Source organism: Aedes aegypti, chromosome 3, assembly GCF_002204515.2.
Source record: "Aedes aegypti strain LVP_AGWG chromosome 3, AaegL5.0 Primary Assembly, whole genome shotgun sequence".
NCBI classification, from domain to species: Eukaryota; Metazoa; Arthropoda; class Insecta; order Diptera; family Culicidae; genus Aedes; species Aedes aegypti.
In genome coordinates, this window is record NC_035109.1 from 175,584,049 (window position 1) to 175,607,584 (window position 23,536).

Genomic DNA, 23,536 nt, shown 5'->3' on the forward strand with positions numbered 1-23,536 from the left:
CATTGAAACTGGCCCACTGTAGACTGGATATACCCCTGCATCTCTAAGGCGCGAATGACCGTTATATTTAAAGCGTCTATAATGTGCAAAAATACCCCTGCATCTACGCCAGTGCATGTGGGAAGGTGTAGGGGTGTTAATTTAATGGCAGAAAGGATTGCTTTTGTTAGCAGACTGCCTATGTATCAGGCGTAAAAAAACACGTGCTATAATAATGCAAATGCTGTGAACAAATAGATCAACTGTAATAGATTAAGAGTGGAAGATAGAAGCAAGTGAAAGATACAATTACCAAGTACGAGGAAAGGGACGGGGCTTGTATTGAACCCTTGACCTTCTGCTTTAGACGCAGAAGCGGTAGAACTTAGACCACCGAGCCCATCAACAGATTAGCTTGGATGGCCTAGATTGTCCAAAATGTATTCCGATCGCGTTCTATTTTCAAGTAAACTTATATGCTTTCTGGCTGGCACGCAAGGCGCATTTGACACCACTCTCCCCCATACCTACCACAAAACCTAAATGCTACATTCGCTGAACGGTAGGGCCAGGGGCTGCCTTCGCTGTTTACCTTCCGATAGAGCTCTCTGCGAGTGTTGTTCCGTCGTCGTCGTCGTCGCGTTCCTTTGCTTTCATTCCTATCGCATCCTATTTCCGCAGATATTGGTACTTACAGTCCAATAAGCACACAGCTTGCATCGTTCGTTCATTCGTTCCGTTCCGTCGATTGGTTGGTTGGTTGGTTGGTGGTCTCCGGATTCGTACGTGATTCCAAGAAAAAATAACACACCGAGAAGAGTAAATTATCACTGTTCGGTTGTGAATGGAGGCAAAAATTAGTATCAGATTTGGTACTGCGTTCGGAGGTTCTACGTCGGAAGCGATGCGTGAGATATCAGACCAGAAGCAGAAACAGGCCTGACGTTCGTTCTGTCGTTCGCTCCGTTGGAATCATTGTTTCTGTTCGATTTTCGGCGCGACTTCTACGTAGTGTGTTATCAAACAACATTTCGGACGCCCAGCATTCCGGCCGTGTAGGGTTAATAAGTGGGTGCTGTTTGGCGGTGGGTTTCTACACTATGTCGGAATGAAACTTTGTGTGTGGAGGCCGTTTGTTTGGTGGAAGTGCTGTTCGAGTCATTAAGCCAAATAAATTGCTTCGTAAGTGGCAGTGTTTGATCTTCCGTTGAAGATAGTGGGAAGGCCCGCCGTGACTGCCTTCTCTTGCCAGTGTACAGGAAGCCACCAGAAAGTTAATACTGTTCTTGCTTATTGTTGGCGGTGTGGAGTGATTGGCTTCGTTATCTGATTATGCTGAATGGGGTTTCATTAGCCGTTCGCGATTGGAGACTTTCATTTTCATCTATTGACTCGACCCCGGAGAGCTGATAGGTAAACATGAAACCAATTTGAACTTTGTACTAGGTTTTGAGATGTTGAATCAGATATTTGCTCACACGAAGTGGTTTTGTTGACGTTTTTTCGACTTTTGCTCAATATTCAGGGTGACATTCTGATCAGAATGTGTGTCTTAGTTTTAGCTGGCATTGTTGGTATAAGGCTAGTTAATCAACTGGTCAACAGACCATGGACAATTTGTGACGACTAAAAAATAATTATCCAGACTACCATTAACATTTTTGAAGCGATTTGTTTTATATTTTTTATCAATAATTGGAACGATTATCAGTGAACATGAGATTGATTTCTAACGAAAAAACGTCAAAAATTCCATATCGCTTGGTTGATACCCGTATTGATTAGTGGCGTATTCCCAATGAAATCTATACAAGTGTCTTAATAAGATTTTTGTGTACGAAATCCTTCCAATATCTTCGTTTGTTTCCTGATGGAAGATTCACGTTGAGCTTTTTGAGGTTTTCTGAATATATTTTATGATAACTACTTTAGAATTTGAGATTATCCATGAAAATCCTTGAGTGGTTTGTTAAATGGAAGTGGAAGTCTTTATCTTATTTATTTAAATGCTTTCAACGAAATTGCATGATTTATATTGGAATGATGCACGGGTAAAAATGCGGCACTCTTAAACAGGAGAAAGAGTCATGATTTTGGGAGGAAAGTGTGTTTTCATGTTATGAAAATACACCATGACCAAAAGTCATGAAATCATAAAGCATTTTATCGTAACGCCAGCTGTACGTTACTTTTTCAATTTTTAGCGAAGAAAAATGGCAATTAAAATTTTCAAATCATGAAGCATGTATGCTGGAACCATGAATAAAATTCATGGAAACAAAAGCACTATTCATGGATTTAGTCATCTGTCATTTATGATTCCTATTTTTGATTCGAAAAGTGGCAATTTCGGTCATGAAATCATGAAGCAGGATCCCTGAATCATGAACTCAGTTCATGAAAACGAAAAATTATACGTCAATTTAGATCCCAGTTTATATTTGCCATTGGTAAACACATAAAATAAAGATTAAAATTGTTACTGCTTTTGTGCCGATAGTTTCGTAATAAACCGTGAAAACATTCCACAAATGTCAACCTAACGAGTGTGACATCTTTAGCAGGAACGCGAACATTCGGTGGTTAGGTTTGTACGCAAAATGTTCTTTCGAACATCAATTGAATTGGTAAATGGTCCCTGGGCTGGTGGATTGCATGAGTCATGGAACACTCCTTAACAACTCTGTGGATGTGGAAAGTGGAACTGTATCATCCGGCTGCCGAAGGCTTGTTGTGACCTGCTCTGTTATAGGACTTGGGGTATGCATCACTTCAAAACAGTTAAAATAGTCGACGAGCTTGTCAATCAAAATCTTCGCTCAAAGTTAAACATTGCCCGGTTCTGCAAAGTCAGGATTAAGTAAGTACATTGATTGTGTCGTGAAACCATGTGGGAACTCACGAGAATTTCACCAAGAATGTCATCGATATGATGACAAGGTTCCGAAGAATTTACACTTTTTCAAAACAAAACTTTTTTTTATAATTAGAAAAGATCACCGATCGCCATGAGACACGTTGACTAAGGTAAAGAAAGTGACAGTTAGATTTGTGTAACGCCCTGAGCATACGAATTCTTGCATAATAGTCACAATTTCATGACTTTTAGTCATGATATCATGAAACATAAAATTTTATGAAATCATGACTTTTTGTTCATGAATCCAGCAACGGTTTTTCCGTGTGTTGTTTTTTTTTTAAATCTTTGGTTAATCCATGAACCCAAATATAACATTAAATCTTTGGCAAAGTATTTAGCGAATGTCTGCCAACAATTTTTACTGGAGAAATTTCCGATATTGGTTATATATAAACATATATTGAGATACTTGTTTTTAATTATGAATCGTGGTTTACGGCTAACCAGCCGAGTGGAAGTTTAACAACTACCGAAAAGCTAAACATTACATATAATTTGCAATTGGATTAGATGGACAAATTGATGTGAAGATTTGCGAAAAAGTTTCACGTCCTCTCAGTGAGAATCGAACTCACTACTCCCGATCTCTAATTGGGGCGCGTTAACCACTACGCCATGAGAGGACTCATGAACACAGAAGTTAACGTGAATTCGATTTCAGCTCAATAATCACGTGGTTTTTTTTCGCAAAGTGCACCTCTTTCGGAAGAATTAGATGCCCATCCAAACACAACGCTTTCTATATATATCCAATGCCTAGCCCGAGAGCGCATTGTTGGCCATTTTGAATTTGGCCGCCATCTTGAATTTTGTTAGAAAAATCGATTTTTCACCATTAGCGCACCGCTAGTTTTGAATTCTGAGATCACCATCAGAAAGCTGAGGAAAAATTGCGTAAGATAGGCTACAGAAACTAGGTGAGCAAAGGTATTTACCCTATGATATGAACGATTTTCTAAATCATGTTCTACTATTTTGACGTATTTGGCGAGTGCAATCAATGCAAACATAATTTTTTGTACAACAAAGAAACAAGTTTTCAATCGTTGGTGTATTATTTGAGACAGATGAAGAATAGGAGTATTAATTTGAGTGAAAAAATCTGGCGGCCATCTTGGATTTTGACGCCATCTTGGTTTTAAGTAGTAGAATGTGTTTTCACCTTGCTAGCACTCAACATGTTGAAATCCAATGCTACCGTTACACTTATTCTTCTTCTTGTTCTTATTTTTCCTCACGTTACGTCCCTACTGGAACAGAGCCAGCCCTTCAGCTTAACTAGTTTTAAAAACAAATTATCAAATAGGATTTTTTAGCGCTTATTTGTTACCTGAATGATGCTTCTGCATATCTTCGAGTTGTAAAATAGCATTATTTCTTTCATTTATTTGGTCTTAAACCATTGATAGAAATAAACAATCAGTTGAACAGCTGAGATAAGATAAGAAAGATAGAATCTGATTGATTTTCTTTACGGAGGCCTTATAATTCAACATGATGAGCACTGAGATGGTAAAAAATCATGCAACTGCTAAATACCAAGATGGCGTCAAAAACCTAGATTGCCGTCAGTTTTTCTAACCTCGAAATTATACACCTGCCTTTCGGCATTACATCCACATTAGAACAAAACCTGCTTCTCATCATTCAATTTCGCTATTTTGCACATGCATGTTGGGCGGTACTAAAAACGATACCTTATGACTTAGAAAATCAAGGATGTTTTTTGCTTCAAAATTTAAGACTTTCATTATAACTTAATGCACTTTTGCAATATTTTACGTTAGAACTACAGATATTACCACAAGGCTTACTAATGTCCCGACACGCAATCTATAAACTGCATACAATGAACAACAATGCAGAGGGTAAAAATAATGTTTGTTTAATACCTACAATCAATGTTTTTTGACGGTTTTCATTTATTGAATTTATTTATTCATTATTACTGAATTCAAAGATATGTCGAAGAATTATCCTGTTGTCAGAAATCGCATTAAAAAAGAAAATTCCTGTTTAATAACTATTTATAGCTGAGTATCAGGCTCGGTTCCAGTAGGGACGTAACGTCAGTAAAATGAAGAATAATAAGAAGAAGAGTATACGTAACCTTTTTTTATTGGTAGCCTCTAAATTCGACATGCTGAGTGCTATCAAGGTAAAAAAATAATTCTACTACCTAAAATCAAGATGGCGTCAAAATCCAAGATGGCCGCCAGATTTTTTCACTAAAAATAATATTCTTATTCTTTAATCGACTCGAATAAAACACCAAAGGTTGAAAACTTGTTTCTTTGTTGTACAAAAAATGATGTTTGTATTGATTGCACTCGCCACACACAGCTTTCTGATGGTGATCTCAGAATTCAAAACTAGCGGTGCGCTAATGGTTTAAAATCGATTTTTCTAACAAAATTCAAGATAACGGCCAAATTCAGAATGGCCGCCAAAATTTTTTCAAGTTTAAATGAAAGCTATATCCTTTCTCTATACGATGCCACTAAGTTTGCTATGTGTTCCAAGTGAAATATGAGACATATACCGTGAAGAAATACCCAAGATTTATCAAAAAATGGACTTTTTCGCAAACTGTTCAGCTAGCTGGCGTACGAGGGGTCCACCAATTTGAGAAAACAGAAAGGACCACCCTTAAGTTTTATCGAAAACTAGCGATCAGTGACATAAAATTGGAATTCTAACGATGGGTGCCGATGGCGGCCTGGTTTCAGCGAGAATTGTTCATTACAATCTTGTTATAACTAGAACGAAGTTTGAGCTACGTTCATCATTATAACAAAATTGTACTGAGATGAGCCTGCCTCGGGCTGCAAATCGGGTTAATAAAGATAATAATAATAATAACACACAAATTTGAATCAAAGGTTGTTATGATAACAAGACATGCTATGATTGTATTATATTCTATGAAGAATATTTACTGTGCTTTTTTAAGCACAGTAATGCAAAGTATCTCCTGTTTCTAACTATTTATCATGTTTTCCGAATCTGCTGTTAATTCTTCCGGATCTGAAAAATCACCCGATTTCTTGGAAACTTTTTATGATAGAGGATCGAATATTTTAGAAAATTGGAGGCCAATTTATTCTCCAGAAATTGTTCTTTTTGTTTGAGATTCAGCCTGACTAACTAATAATTCTTAGAGTAAGGTGGGGCAAAAGTTCGACCTTAGTGGTATATTCAAAGTTTCCAGAAAAATAATAGTAGTTAAAACAAAATAAAAACCACAGAGTGAACCTTCAACATATTGGCTATAATTAAGCTGAACATACTTGTGTCAAAATATTTACCCATTTTCAGTTATAAAAGTTTCAAAATTTATTGTCTTCAACTTGGTCTTAAACGAGAGTGCGGGACAAAAGTTCACTGGCTAGAACTCAAAATATCGATACATTTATGACAGGCATACTTCATATCAGCCGTAAACTTATGTTTGCAGAGAAAACACACTAAATTTTTATCAAAAAATAGCCCAAAACAGGGTTAATTGTAATATACCCAAAAATAGCAGTTTTTCGCAAAACTAAGTTAAAATGTTAAATTTTGTTGACATTTTTCGCATGATCAGCTAAATTTGAAGAAAATATGTGGGTTTTATGCAACTTGAAAATTTTACCGTGAGTTTATACATGGGTCGAACTTTTGCCCCACTATGGGCTTAAAATTGTTTCCATGCATTGATGTCAAAACCAATACACCTCAAAGCATCCTTATGATAGGCCTAGAAGCGCCCTTATATAAAATTTGGAAATATGTTTTCTTTATTTGGTGCCATGCAACGAAAGTTTTACCAAAAATTACAATATTCACCTCGAAAACAACAAATAGTCATAAGGTTTTTAAATCTCAATCGATGTTTATGATGGTTGGAGTGAAAGTCCCTTACTTGAACAGCATTCGAACCACCATATCATTGATAAGTTTTGTTTTGAATTGAGTTAGAAATCTTAAAAAGAAACTCTTGCCCCACTCGAACTTTTGCCCCACTTTACTCTAAGGGTTGCAAACAAATCTTTCTCGAAAAACTAATACAGTAGCGAAATAACAACTCAATAATACAATGTCAAATTTTTCAGAACCCTATCCTTCAACGTCAGTGCAATGCTTAACCGGGCGATACATTTCACGCCATATAAATTTATAATTTTGCTGAACAGTGCCATGGAATGGTTATCGACGCGTATGATACGCTTCGAAACTTCGGAACATCTGGATCGTTAAATCCATTCTTTTTCCACGCGGTGCAACAAAATCAGCAGAGGATTCCCCGAACGCAGAAAGCTTTGCCATATTGATTGGTTGTTGGTCGCACCAATTAATATTTGTACGATTTATGACTGAGTTTCGAAACACAAAGCAGCCAGGATCAACTTGCGGCTCCGGTGAAGCAGAATCCAAAAAGAGCTGCACAAATTTTCAGAGGATTAATCTGATTTGTTGGGAGTGTTGACTTTTTTAATATCTAACAGATGGAGTTGTTTGTCTGAACAGGGGTTCTTAGAAGCTTCCATACATCCATTCGTTTCATAGAATATTGTGTATTATCAAATTCGAACTCTTAATACAATCGTATCTAATTAAGCATTACAGAAACCGTTCTCATTTGATTGCGAAGCACGATGAAAGCAAGCGAAGAAAAATATTGCTTATTTACCGTTGGAGATAGGAGTTTTATTTCACTGAAATGATAAATAATCTCTGAACATCCTATAGCAATAGTGTCCCTTAGGCTTGGAACTTGCTTAGATGTTTTTTATTCACTGTTATGTACCCAATCTATTCAAAGCTGTAATAGTAGTTGGTAAACATGTTCTTATGATTTGCTCATGATTGTTTCAGAGAGTGATAAGTGAGAGATGCTCTCAATTTTTTTTTCAGATTTCAAGCCCTGATCCAGCATAAAATCAACATGAAAATCCCTGTGCCAGCATGCAGTCGTAGAACTCAAGCCGGTAGCACGTGATTAATTTTATATTTCTTCTCTCGGTTTCAAATTCATGCTCGCTTCTGATCGAATGCAACAGTCCCAGCAGTAGTAGGTATCTGACCTAGCATCGACCAGACGATTGAATTAAATTTCAGCCAAACAGAAACTCACTTAAAGTGGTTCAGTACCGGACCTAGAGCGCGGTACAGAAGTGAAATTTTAATTATTACTAAAAGTTAACCTCCTTCTGGTTTCTGGTGTTTCCAGGCGTGAGAGACCACTCCAAATAGATACCGCTCGAATTGACCCCCCCCCTTTCGCTGGTTCAGAGTGGAAGTGGAAGTAACAATATTAGCAGATGAACACGCCATCTTCCATGACTATCTGGCGCAGTAGTTTGCCACCACTTGCATGAGCTGTAAAAGTTTGCATGTTCCGATCTCATCGAAATGTGAAACACGTGCTGAGCACGGCGACGAAAAGTGCATCGCAGCGTTATGAAAATTAATTGAATACAGAATATTCCGACCGGCAGAGCCCTCGCACGAGTGTTACAGCAGCAATACGCGAAGTGGCGAGAGTGCTAAAATTTATAATTAAATTAGTGGATAATAGTTTTCTGGCTTGTTGACGGCTGTGCTGGAGAGCAACAACAACGGTGAGTGTTTTATGTGGATGCTGCAAAAGTTGTTTTGGTTTTCTGTGGTGGGACGTTCGATTAGGCATATGGATGGTTGATATATTGACGATGGTTATAATGTTTGTCGAAATTATTGTTGACGAATGACTCCAAATTATACCAGAATGGTTTGTTCTGAGGTGCCACTCAATAAGTGACCTTTACTAAATTCTTCAAAAATGAAATAGCCTACTCAGGGCAAAGAAACCAAGCACTATTCCATTGCGAGCTAGCATTTAATTAATTTTTATAAATGTGTCCTGTGGGCTTCGTAGCCGAGAGGTAACTAACTAGAATTCTTTACAAAAGCAGGGTTCCGAAACTAGCAATCTCTGTGATGTACCTTTTTGCATAAGTCTGCAAAGTCTGCAAATACTATACTTTTTATACTGTAGATTGACCTGAGCTATCCTATCCATAGCCACTTGTACTAAGACGATTGAAGCTTTTTGCAATCTCAGCACGAAAAAGAACAATAGCAATAAAACAGAACAGTACTTATCATTTAAAAGACGGCAAAGGCGAAAAAGCATAGTATACACTGTGAATGGATAATCATTATTATAACAAAACCATATAATCAAAGACTATCCTTCACTTTGAATCAAACATAACAAAATTGTTGAAGTTAGCAAAATGATATTCACTTATAGTTTGAATTCGCTTGTCGAATATTTCACTTGTCGAAACCATTATTATAAACTAGATAATTTTTATGACAAATTATAATACCAAATATCTTACGCACCTGTTCCCCTTCTTCTTTTATTTCAGCACTAACTCAGCCCTAATGTGAGCCCACCAATCGCGTTTGCATCGAGTCAACGCAGCAGGATGCTGCCTATCGGTGGAAATTCTAAACAAATCATTGCTAATAAGCCAAAAGTGTGAAAATTCCGCCGCTCGCATCGATTGTGTTGTTTCAGCCTTTTTCTCTCCCCGCGCGCATAATCAGTGAATGAAATTATCGAAAATATTCAATTACCAAACAGCAAAATCATAACAACCAAAGTGTAAATTTTAATGTGTGCAGTGCTAAAATGGCCAACGCCACCAGGTTTCGGTCCAGGTCGCCCCCAGCCGGAGGAATGTTGTTGATTCTGGCGGCGGCGGTGCTGCTTTTGCTGGATTTGGCCGGCCAGTCCCATTGCGAACCTTACGGCGGTGGAGGTGGAGGACTCGGCGGTGGACACTATGGACTCAACGGGGAGATGCGGTGCCCCAGGCTTTGCTCCTGCACCGGGCAGACGGTCGACTGTTCCCATCGTGGGTTGACGCAGGTGCCGAGGAAGATCCCCCTGGATACCGATAGACTGTAAGTATTTGTAATTATTGTGATTGTTTTCCGGAGCATCATTTCAGTTTGAAGTACGTGGGGAGATTTGCATTTATGGCCAGTACCAAACAGGGATGCCTAATAGTTGGATAACCTGTGCAAACAACAATCGATAATGTAGGGATATGTATTCTAGAGATTGAAGGGCGATAACCGTGCACTCTGGATGGCATGCATTCGTTATGAGATAAGTGTAGTGGCGGAATAATGAAACATTTTGGTTGGCTGCCGGGTATACGTACGGGATTTAATCAGATAAATTATAATTGCATTTCGTAAAATAATGCTTGATTGACGTACAATAGATAGGACCGTGCATTATCAAATATCCAGCATCAGTAAAGAGAAACTAGGCCTTCTACTTAATGAAATTTATTGTGATATCTCCCGTAGCCAGTAACGTTACGCGTTGTTCATACTCCGTTGATGGTCGGTAGAGTGCCGAAGTCGATTCAGCAATTCCGGTAGGAGGATGGCATCCAGTTCAATGGTGCTCTGACAGCTCAAGCCGGTGATACATTCGTACTGCTCAGAATAGTCCCCAACGATGGATCTATCCTACTCCGACGAAAATTTTCCCGGCGGCGGAAGATCTCCCGAACCTATGCTATCCGGGCAGATGCCGAGGTTGGTCCTGCGACTCTGGTGGAGGGAAACTTCCGGTCGAAAGGCGCTCCAACGACCATTTGCTGACGTTGTTTTGCGATCTACTCAGCTAGTCCCCGGCGGAGGATCTAGCCTACTCCGACTCGATGGTGGTCGGCAGATTGGCAGGGTCGGTTCTGTAATTCCGGTTGGAGGGCGACTTCCGGTCTGCAGCCTTTTTCAGCTTAAGCACCTTCACCGCTGATATAAGCTCATCGTTGGAGATCTGATGATCTTCGGCATTTCCTACCTCTTCATTGCCATATGGTGTGGCCGGCTTCATTGTAGGGTCTTTATTTATTTTATTTAGTTGGTATTACATCAATTAATTTGATAAAACCTCGTTAACGATGTTACGCCAATTTACTCGGTACATGGCTGTGTCTCTCCAACTTCGATTTTGGCCCACGTTCTCCAGATCTTGTTGCACCTGATCAAGCCAACTCGCTCGATGTGCTCCTCGCCTTCTTGTGCCAACCGGATTCGACGCGAACACCATCTTTGCAGGATTGTTGTTCGATAGTCTTGCAACATGCCCTGCCCAGCGCACCCTTCCGGCTTTCGCAACCTTCTGGATACTGGGTTCGCCGAAGATCCTAGCGAGCTCGTGGTTCATTCTCCGCCGCCACACACCGATTTCCTGTACTCCGCCAAAGATCGTCCTAAGCACCCTTCGTTCGAACACTCCAAGTGCTTGCAGGTCCTCTTCCAGCATGGTCCATGCTTCATGTCCATAGAGGACCACCGGTCTTATAAGTAGTCATTGTAGGGTCATGTTTTGGGAATAGACTCTCGACGATGACTCTCAGTTTGTCCGCACACGTTTCGATCGGCGTCGATGGGCCCTTGATTTTTGCCATTATCACTCGGTAAGCATCCCCCAGGGATTATCATCAGCTGCGTGGCACAGCTCTTTATAGCAGTTAGACTTGCTCAGCTTAATCTCAGGGTGCTCTGGCTTGCTGAAACACAATTATCCTTTCTTCTCGGACTTCCTCGAGAACGAGACTCTGATATCGTCGGCTTTAGGACAAGAGGCGCGTGCAGAGTTCCTCGTTCCACCAGTATACGGGACGCTGGTTGTTTGGTGGCTCCCGCTTTCTCGCACGCCCTGATCATTGCCCTTGTCAGCTCCATCGCATCGAGATCCAGGATATCGTGTCCACAAGAAGTGCTTCGACGAAAAGGTCCTTGTCGAAGGCTTTCGTCTTCTACTGCTGCACGATGTTTCTCGGCAGTCCTGTCGGCCAATGGTATAGTGGATTGCCTGGTGATCACCATGGGTATACTCCTCACTTACCCTCCAGTTCATGTTGCCCGCCAGCGATGGACTCCACCATGGTCTCGTCCGCTTTTTCCAAATGTGCTAACGGTACTTTCATTGCATAGTTGGAGATCTAGCTTTGCCAGGGCCTTCAGTAGGCTGTTCCACTTTAGCATTGGTTACTCTGCAACCCCACTCCGCGGCCCATGCATTGAAGTCTCCTCCAATAAGTATTGGCTTCCGACCGACAAGCTCATCGATCAATTCCACTAACATCCGCCTGAATTCATCGAGCGTCCACCTTGAAGGAGCGTCGCAGATGCCTACGTAGACACCATAGACTTTCGCGATCACGAATCCTTCTTTGGTGGTAGAAACCACCTCTTGGATGGGGAACCTACTCATCACCTGTGTCGCCACTATTCCTGTGCTGTCTGTCACTCAGTTGGCATTATCGAGCGGTACTCGATACGGCTCAGTTATAATTGCAACGTCGCACTTCCGTTGTTGACTGCCACAACAGTTGCTGTGCGGTGTCGCAATGATTCAAATTGATCTGCGTTACCTCCACTACTGTCGTGATGCGATCGCTTTTTTATACGCAGGACAGTTGAAGCCACTCGTTACATGGACTTTTCCTTTCTCCGGTTCACAGAGTAGACACTTCGTACAATCGTTCCCGAAGTGTCCCTTTTCCCCGCATTTCCTGTGCAACTCGGATCTGTCCGGGCCATTACAGATTACCGCTTGATGTCCGAAGTCCATTCACTTGCTCACTGTGTGCCATCGTACGACTTTGAAAGTCGGATTGTCATGGCCACATCTCCGATATCGCACTGAGATCACAACTCCTCTCGTCCAGATATCTCAACCAATGCTTCCTGAGTTAAAGCTTTAACGCTTGCCTCGTTTGCCAACGACTCAGCAATCAACTCCTGGTAGGTCGAGCTCTTGATCACCGAATCATTCTTCAGCTCGAAGAGCATTTCTTCTCTCTGAGTACGCCTCGTTCTGATCACATTCTCACCGAGGTCTTTCAGCTTTTGTTTATCTCTGACCTTACGAAGAATCGCTGCGTACGTGGTTTGGTCGTTTTCCTTGACAATTATGGCGTCCCCCTTTGACTACTCACGCCACGGGCGGCTAAGCACTTTCTTCGTACCCTCCTTTTTCTTTTCACTTCCTTGGCAGTGTTTCTTCCCTCTGTTCTTCTGGCTCCAGACGATTTGCCATTCTTCGTCGTTTTCTGCTCCGTGCAGTAGGTAGTTATCCCCGTCAATCGTAACATTGCTACCCTGTCGCACTCGGCTCCACCTACTTGTATGTACCTTGTCTTTTGAGCTTCCCGAGAATAGTTTTCTCGCCCATGATTGTCCATAACTTAGCTCTACGCGGTCGATACTATCGATGAAGAGGTGATGCATAGAGACCTAGTATTCACAACATTTTTGGAGGATTTGCCGTAGATCTTTACTTCTGGTCCGTTGTCTATCGGCCGTCAAAGAAGCTGGCTTGAAATCTTTCCACGAACCCGTTAACAACAAGTGAAAGACAGCTGAAGATGATCTAGGATACCACTTTATAGGTTGCGTTTAGGACGGTGATCGCTCGGAAGTTCTCACAATCTAACTTGTCGCTTTTTTGGTAGATAGGGTATATTACCCCTTCTTTTCACTCCTTCGGTAGGTTTTCTGTTTCCCAGATTGTGCCTATCAGTCGATGCAGACAAATGACCAACCGCTCCAGGTCCATCTTTATTCAGATCCGATACCATCCTTACCAGTAGCTTTATTGTTTTTGAACTAATTAATGACATCCTTAACCTCCCTCAAAGTGGGAGCTTTCGCAGTACTGACGAAGGTACTACCTCCGTTGTCTCAACCATCTGTGCCTGCGCTCTCAGCGCCATTCAGGTGTTCGTTAAAGCGCTGCTTCCACCTTTCATTCATGTACAGATCTGTATACTTTTCTTGTTTAGCTTAATTTTACATCCCAATTGAAACAAAGTTGGTTTATCAACCATTTTTTACTGGTTTCTCCACCTATATTGATTAAATATGTACAGTGTATGTTTGGTCGATGATCTTTAAAAATGTGGAAAATCTGAAAGTCCTAAATCTGCTTATCAGCTATGTCAAATAAATTTAGCTTCTTGCAGTTTAAATCAATTCTAACTCTTAAAGGAAGACAAAGACAAGGATATTCACTACTCCAATCAGATTTGAATTCTTCAAACAAATATGAGCCTTCAACGCTCAATGTTTTGTAGATTCAAAATTCTAAAATCTCCATCAATATTTTATCTATTTAATGTTGGCGAAAAGACCAGTTAATGAAAAGAACCATGCTCTTCACAAGAAGATTCAGTACGTAGGGTAACTCGGTATTATACGCCCCACTCGGGCAATACGCCCCTCCTCAACATTTAACGGACCAGATTCAATATGAAATTGAAAATGACTGGGGATCCTTACAGTTCATGAGACTGTCTCACTATGAAAAGTTGACAGTAATAACGTGCAGCAAAACAGAGATAATGCAAAAAGTATCGAAGTCGAATTTCGATGTAAATTTTCACGCAGTGATTTTAAGCATTTTTTGAGTAAAATAGCACAACATCAGAGCAACCAATTGTAAAACGTTGACGCTTTAACTAATGAACGAATATCATTAGTTAGAATGACCAAAAAGAGTGGAAATTCACTGAAATATTCATTTTCCAACAACTTCTCATCTCTGGGCAATATGCCCCATCACGGGCCGGATGATATGCCCCATTCTTGGGGCCATCTATTCCCAAGCAAGCTCGTTAGTAGATTTTCAGCGTGCATAAGCAACTGACAGTCCTGGGGCATATAACCCCTGTGTTGTGGGGCATACTGTCCATTTGTCATGGGGCGTACTATCCGTTTATTGTGGGGCATATTATACTGATACTGGGGCATATTGCCCAGGCTCTTTTTGAAGTGCGAGATTCAGATGATTGTAAAAAAGATTTTATTTTCAGTTAATTAAGTAGATGTTGCGGAAAAGCTCACATTTTTTAAACAATTGGTAAGGTAATAGTCCTATTGAAGTGGTTTTTCCATTAGAAATAGTGCTTTTTTTAGAGATATATCCATTTTTGCTTAAGGGGGGGCATATTATACCGAGCTACCCTACAATAAGTTGTTAATTGAAGTAAGCTTCCCTTCGCCTCCACTAAAACAAGCGGCTATGTTCGCTTCGGCCAAAGGAGCAAATCGATTCCGTTGATTAGAGTCGTGATTCAACCGTTAAAAAACAAGTCCATTTAAGCGCACTCTATGATTGGAAAGAAAAAAATCCAACCCCATAAAAATCCTTACATGATACCCGTTAAAAGTGAGAAATTGCAAAAAGATATCATCAAACAAATTACCATCAATTAAGATTATTGAAACACACCAAAGCATATAGCTCACGGCTATCTCCTTCCACTGTCCGATACCGGTAGGGTAAATGTACCATTTACGAACATATATTAATATGTATGCCTAAGTTAACACGGCCTTACACATTAATCTAAAAAAATAAATAATTTGTAAACCTTAAATTTTTCAAATTTCATGAATTTTAATGCACTGGAAATTGCCTCTCACCCTAGAAATTGGCAAACTAGAGAAACCAGAGCTAGCAACTCATAAAATCCAATCCAACGACGGCATGTCGGTTAGATTATCTCTTTCTCTCGCTGGCAATGTCGATCGGGTTGATCGGGGCAACTATGAATCGCCGCGTGGTAATTGGCTTCGGAATGGTATTTCATGCCCGCGCAAGAGTCCATATCTGCAAGCGATGCCGAGTACATACTTGTGTGTGTTTTTTTTCTCACACAGCAGCGTACTCACCCGATGAAATAAATTAGATATTAAATCATCTCGATAATCTTCATTAAACGGAAACGGTGCCGGTTTTCCATCGCTCACTCAGTCATTCGTTAGCGAGACTTGTAGCAGACGTTGGACGAGGCTGTAGTCAGTACTTGCAGAGCATACTTTTCTTAACTATCTCTCACTCTATTCCGGTTGTAATCATCGATGGGATTCTTTTTTTTTTTTCGCATCATCATCGATTGAAAAGCGATTTAATTAAAATCAGTCTGAGCCCATAAATATCCTGCACTTTTGAGGATCGGGAGAGTGCACCAAAGCCGCTGCAGTAATATTGTGGGGCCTTGTTATGTAGGGAACTTCTCTTTTTCCACCACCACCGGTACTACAGTAGATGCAAGCAATTCAAACGGGTTCACAGCGTTAAGGGTATGCGATATTTCGAATGCTTTCGATGGCATCAATCACATGGAAAAATGAAATAGCCTGGAATTGTAGGGTTTAATATATTGCAAAATATTTGCTTTCAGATTTCGTTTTAAAAAAATGAAAAAAAGCACCTTATATTTGGTATAAATAGAACTGAATTTCGCAAATTGCTGTTAAAAAAATAATAGGTATGAGTTTCATAAAAATCTTGTTACATTTTCGCATGATAGAAAACTCATTTTTCAACGTGAATTAATAATTATCATGAGTAGTCAATACTGGACAAAACATCTATATTGTTTTCGATTTACCATACACAATGGTCTATATTGGTAAGACTAAGCACAGGTTTGATGGAGCGATTTGAAGCAAATTTTCACAGAATGTCAGGCATTACTAGTTCAATAGCAATAACAATTTGACTGATATGAAATTTTTGAAATTGTATACGATTTATCTGAAAATATGAAAGATCTACACAAAAATTGTCTCCAGTGAATTTATTCATCTAGTTCAAATATACAACTTTGCTGAAGATACTACGAAGTTATTGTTTAATTTTTTAGGCTCGTTTTAAAACTATAAAAATTTGTTAAAAAAAATATTACTATTGTTAAACCATTATTGCTTTTGAACTAGTGATCGGAAAGTTCACTCAAAAACACATGTAGAAATCAAACTATGTCCAATGAACTGCGAAAATTTAATTTAAACCGGTCCATTATGCCGAAGATACCATTTCGTAATATTTTTTTTTCCACGTGGTCCAGATACGGATTACGAAATTTTGTCATTAAACTTAAAACTTATATATGTATAAGTTTCACATAATTGAGTATTATTATCATTAAGTGTTTGAGCAAAAATTGTAACTTTATGTCAAGTTTTTAAGAGATCGTAACTACGTAGTTCAATTTTTGGCGTTACATCCTCCCAGATTGTTTATCGCGATTTTTTAAGTTTATTTCCTCATCCCCTTTTTTGTTGTCTAACAACTCTTTTCGAACTGCAACCACGTATACATATTATCAACAGGCATTCGATGAACATGTCTGGTTTGAAATTCTAGCGGAAAATCATGTTATAAACCTTCAGAAGTTTCTTAGTGGTTCTCATTTCACAGGGACCTTTTGAGGGAGCTGGGTGGCCCATTTCGCATAAAGACGTTTTGCATAGGTTCATGGCATAATGGATGTTCAACATAAAGTAGTTTCATTCAAGAACAGGTAGCATTGTAAAGGGACAAATTATTCTCATTATGCCAAATATCCTTATGCGAAACGTCTTTATGCGAAATGTCCCACCCTCTTTTGAGGGATAAAAAAAAAACATTTAGAGCTCTATATGGTTTTCCGCGGTTTCAAATGCACTCTCAAAGGGTTATCAAGGGTTTTCATTGCGTTCCTAGAATTTCCCAGAAAAAAACTTCAAAATACCCTGTGACGTCTCAGAGAGTTTCCAGTTAAACTCTTTCAGTTTGGGTTCCTAATTGGTTCTCAGAGGTTAACAGTGACCTTTACGCGACTTCCAGAAGTACGTAAAAGGTTTTCAACTCATAAATATAAATAATAACTCTAAGGATTAGCAAAATAGTCACCGAAGTTTTTAAATAATTTTTCAAGAGGTTCAAAAGGCTTCTAGCAGTTGTTATTAACGATTCCTAGCGATCTCTCGTAATAATTCGGAGAGTTTACCAGGTATTAACAAGCGACTCTTAGAGTATCCAGGGCTTCAAAACCGAGTTTTCGAGTTTCTCAGAAGTTCTAAGATTATTGTGATTTGAAAATTTATTTTCAGGAACTCGTCGGGAATTATAAGGGCATTTTTAGATGTTATTAACACTTTAGTCATCGCGCTGTTGTATTTTGTACAACACTATTGAAAAAAAACTCGCTTTTCGTCCACAACAGCAGCGTGGTGGTTTTGACAATGGTGAACCGCGCGACGAATGGAAGTCTAAGTAACCTTCAACCAAAGCACAGTTGGGCAAATTGTAGCAAAACAATGGAAAATTGTCTAAGGAATCAAATGGAAGATTTTCTGATTGTTATCATGCCCATTTTACCACAATATTTCCATTGTTTTAGGTTTTTGTTAGACTTTCGCATAGTATGATGATCTATTAAAAACAAACATATTGGAAACCATTACGGGTTTTATGTTTTAATCAGGGCTTAGAATGGTAATAGTAGTAGGCTTGAAATTCGCGAAAAAAAGGTTATGTTGGTTGCATGAATTTTCTAAATCAGTTGTGTCATCTTTGGATGTAAATGCGGGAAATTCAGCGGGACATAGTATTTTTTGGGTGCTCTGCAACGGGTGTTTTGCTACTTTGGCGTTTTATCTATATCAGCAATAATCGTGAGTTTCACTAACTTCGCTGACTGTGAGTTGTTGCGCTTGCCTACTGTAGTGTGAATCTCGAGACATTTCCTAACTCTTGGTTTAATCAGTTTTGATTGCATGAGCGTCAGCAAGGGTATTTGCATGAAGATCTTAAGCGTGAGGGCAGAACGGAAGCTGACATTTCTGTCAAAGTGTGAGCCAATCGAGCAGTGAGAGCTGTCGAAGCGTGAGCCAAACAAATGTTTGTATTTGTATTTGTATATTTGTTAATTCATAAGACTATTTGTCTTAATGAACAATTAAATTTAAAAAAAACATCAACTACTTGAAACGCGTTATGTTTGTTTTGAACTTTTATTGAGAAGAAATGTAATCCGATTGAAATTATTACGGTGAAAGTTGTTTTGCATAGAGCATAATATATGAAATATTTCCCTCTTTTGATTTTTTGTCAATGCGATATTTAGTTGTGAACTTTTTATTAGTTTCGAAATGTAGCTGAAAGATCTACACTCCCATGCATAAGTTTGGGTTCACCCCCTAACAACATGCAAAAGTGTTCAATCCATATCTCTGTGATTACTCGTCCAATTGAAACTCTCTTAGCCGCATTCGAAAGGCAAAGAGTTATTCTTAGTTTGTATGTATCTTTCCAAAAACATTTTTCAAAAAACACCCTGAAAAAACAAAGCTAATTTCCTCAGCATTGGATCAACCAACATTTTAAAACATGGTATCATTAGAATCGTAATCTTATATTCTTTGAAGAGCACTCACAAAATTTTTGCGGAAAGATCTGAAAAGTATTCAAAATCAATGAAACAGTCAGTCAAGTCATCGTGCAAAAGTTTGGGTTCACCCGAACTTACTTAAATCTGTTAAATTTCAAACCAATCATGTACGCGCCATTATTTGCGCTCAAAAAAGCTTCAAACTATAAAAATCGGTTTAAAAATGGCAGAGATACAGTCATCTCTCCCTTACTCGATATTGAAGGGACCATCGAGTTAGAGAGGTATCGAGTTACAGAACACAAAAGCAGTGCAACTGCGTTCCAAGGGACCATCGAGTTAGCCATGAAAACCAACTTTTACTATGGTTCTCTAACTCGATATCGAGATACGGAATATCGAGTAAGGGAGAGTTAACTGTATTGACAAAAATGATGTGCGTGCGGCTCAGATGACCCCAAAATTTTGCAAGATGACTTGACTGACTGTTTCATTGATTTTGAATACTTTCCAGATTTTTCCGCCAAAATTTCGTGGGTTCTCTTCAAAGAATATAAGATTACGATTCTCATGACACTTTGATTCGAAATTTTGGTCAATCCAATGCTGAGAAAATTAGATATGATTTTTCAGTGTGTTTTTTGAAAAATGTATCAACTTTCAGTAAAAAATTAGTATTCAAAATTCAAAAAATGTTTTTGGAAAAATACATACGAAGTAAGAACTCACTGAGGAAAAGAATCGAAATTGATAAAGTTTTCGAATCACAAATCTCTAAAAAATAATACATTTGCATTCAACTTTCTTCGGAGAAACAGAAATTAGTAATATTGGATCACCCAAAACAAGGAGAATGGCGTATCCGATGATTTTCTCTCGAAGCGATGCCGGTGTCAGCGTAATCGGATCTGAATGGCGTACAAAAACAGCCGTTACTGATATTTGGAACGCAAATTGATTTGATAGTTAATGTTTAAAACATGCATGGACTTTTCAATTTAGTAAATCAATAACGAATTAACACCGAACACAATCCAACGATAGCAGAAAAAAAATCCGAGATGGTTCAACGTTGTCAACTCGGCAACTTCCGATGTCGGTAATCTATGAACATGATTACCGAAATTTCAGTACAAAATTTTACAGTTTCCGGTAACATTGAAGATTCACAGATCCGTCGGTTAAGAAATTGACAGATATACCATGATTCACTGATACTCAGTAATTTCAGTGATGGCGCGCTGTCAAAAAGTGGTCCTTTACCGAAACGTCGGTATTTTGAAGATTTACCGATCAGTTTCAATAATTTTATTCACCGAACACTCACAGTCTGTTTAAGTGTGTAACTAGAGTAATTTTGCTCTCGCGAGAGAACTGGATGATGCAAATTTGGATATAAGTCTAGCGTTCAGTATCATAAAGGCGTATCTACAGAGATCGATTTCTCTTCGTCGATTTTCTCTTTTGTAAATCACTTGGCCGGGTGACTGTTTTTCCCTGCTATTTTGTTTTAGTAGAAAGAGAAGTGTTTGATCCGTTGAATCTGTTGCATGCTCCTTTGTGGGTGAGCGACGGAATTCGTATCGTGTCCGGATCGCATAGTAACCGCACTATCGGTATCGATCATCTGTGCATATGTACACGTATTCGTTTAAAATTATATCTTTATCGTTTACCAAAACGAATCCTTTCCCATATCCAAACTCCCACTGTTTTCTTGTGGAAGTGCAGAGGACTCCTCGGCTTCCATAAAGCAAGTAACACGTCAACATTTCCCTCCCATTCCCAAATGGACCTGCATTCGGCCGCAGCCGGCGCCCGTATTGTTTGTTATAATAATGAGAGCACCAGTTTTTACACATTGAGGATGCTAGTGATCCTGAGTAGCGTCTGTTGGTTCCCTGTGTAAGTACAGCTGTTCTGGCAACAACGGAGTAGCAACAGCGGGCGGTCAATCATGCTCATGCTCATGCTATTTTTATTTTAGTAGAATGTAGTCATCGCCCTTCATCATGCAGCATCGTAAAATTTTCCGATAGTCGATGATGTTTCTTGTAATAAGCCAAAGAGAAAATCGACGAAGCGAAATCGATCCCTGCAGATACCTGTATGATACTCATCGCGAGAAGTCTACCAACACTGCTTGCAACCTGAAAGAGATGAGCTAACTCACTGACAACTGGCTTGTTTTCTTTGCTGCTGTGATTTCTATTTCTCATATTTGGGTTGTGCACAACGGTCCGGAAAGCACAAACCGCGCCAAAATCATTTTTGTGTTGTTTTTTCATAAGGGCTTATCTGCATTCATCGATTTCTCTTCATCGTTCTCTTTTTGCGCTATTGCAGAAAACTGATTCTCATTTCGTACCATATTTTTGTGCTGTAGGATTAAAAATCACTATGTCTTGCTTTATTAACAAGAAATATTACAGATTTATTTGTTTAGTTATTAGCGAAAGAGAGGATCGATGAAGAAAAATCGCTCTGTTAGATAGGCCCTATTAAAGTAACAGCACAGATTTTTACATCTCATCTGTTATGGAGAAGATCATGAAATTAAATGATTTTAATAGCAATTTAGTTTGACCGACAATGTTTAATTAATCAATGATTTTATACGCAAAGTAGAGATGGGCGAAACGGCTAATTTTAGTGAACGCATCCGAACCAAGTCACTCATTTTAGTTTCGAACGGTTCAGTGGCTTGCAAAGGAAGAGTGAATTGATCCAAGGGAACCGAAAAGAGCGGTTCACTCCCTGTTGCGCGACAAACGTCGTACCTTTCGTATCTTTTGCGCTCTCATTTTTCGTACATTCTTCCCCAGAAAATCACGATATACTCGGCTGATTTCCCCTACCTGAACCAGAATGATCGTTGCCATTCAAGTGGGCGCATTTTCTCTCTAATTTATATCTGCCAGTGTGCAAGTGAGCGGTGCAAATTTGTCTGTCCATACGGTCTATACTGTGAGCACAAAGAGCACGGAGCAGCTAAAAACTTTGCTTGCATGTGTGGCGTGGCGCGCAAAGCAAAGCACATGTCGAGCGTTATAATAAAGCCGTAGAACGAACTAAGGAACCCCTATGCTCCTTCGGTTTGTTCTTTTTCCGGGTCACTTTTTGTTTGATCCGAGCTGATCAAATAAGCCGACTCTTGCAAAAACACTGCCACGGATCACTCGTTCTTTTTAGTGAGCCGGATCTTTTGAACGGCTCCGTTTTTTTTGCCCATCTCTAGAGAGAATCATAAAAAAAACAACCTGAATTTTCTCCTTTTAGTTCGGCCAAATTATTGCACTCTGCCTGAACAATATGCGATTTTTAGTGATAGTTTATGATAGATTCGCCATAACTTTTGGGAACTCGCAATCGAATCCAGCTGTCTCCTCTCTCTTAGCCTGCAACTGTTACCTTGTAAAGCAAATTCAAGATCCCTATTTCACAAATGGTTTAAAGTGCTCAGAGCATATAGGAACCCCTCAGGTAACCTTGGGAACCACTGTAATCTCTTGGGGAGTTTTTGGAAATGCTCAACGAACGCTTAGTAACCCTTTGGAAGCCTAGGATAACATTTTTGAACATTTTGGAAAGATTTGATCTTAAAGAGTTCCCTTCTATAATCCTTTAAAAACCATTGAAAACTTGAAAACTGTTTAGCAATTCTAGACTCTTTTAATTAGTTATTTCTCTTTTTTATGGTGTATTATTCATCTGCTTCCTGAAATCCAAGGTTCCTATTTCAAAGTTAATACGCAAAGTGCATCTAAGAACTTCTATGGTGATTTTGGAAACTTCTATAATCTGTGAGAAGTTAATGGAAACATTAAGACAACTCTGAGGCGAACCAGCCGCTGGCTGAAAATCTCGTAAATAAAGCTAATAATAATTATAATAATTAAGAGAACCCTTAATCCTTCGGAAGCTCCTAATAACGTTTTCAATCATTTGGAAAGATTTGATTTTAATGAGTCCTCTTCAAGAATCCTTATTAAACCATTGAAAACTCCAACATTGTTTAGCAATTTTAAAATTTCTTATTAGTAATTTCTCTTCTTTATTATTAATATGCCCTTCGAAATCCATTGGAAACAATTAGGAATACTTTATCGATGAAATCATTTATGGAACTTCTGATTTTTCTTTTAGAATGGTTTAAGCTCATTCGGTATGATATCCAAAATCTTGTTTAACGAACTAAATTTTATCGTTAACAAATTGAATCAATTTACGAACTAATCCACTTGATGAAACCCTGAATGGTTCGTAAATGATAAATCGTCAAAAATATAGACTCGCTTCATCGAGTATTGCAACACTCCAGAAAGTTTAGAATCATCAGTACTTCATCAAGTTCAAGTTAATCTTGTGATGATACAAAACTTTCTGGAAATATTGCAACTATCAGATCTGG

The 23,536-nt window shown here is 39.1% G+C and overlaps 1 protein-coding gene across 1 annotated transcript in view; it reads left to right on the top strand.

The window, feature by feature from the left end:
- Nucleotides 1-23,536, top strand: part of LOC5571592 (protein slit) — a 646,439-nt gene that overhangs the window by 250,584 nt on the left and 372,319 nt on the right. Inside the window, 1 exon segment of the mRNA XM_021853436.1 lies at nt 9,298-9,838. Within this exon segment, the coding sequence (XP_021709128.1) occupies nt 9,564-9,838 (275 nt within the window). The 5' untranslated portion in view covers nt 9,298-9,563.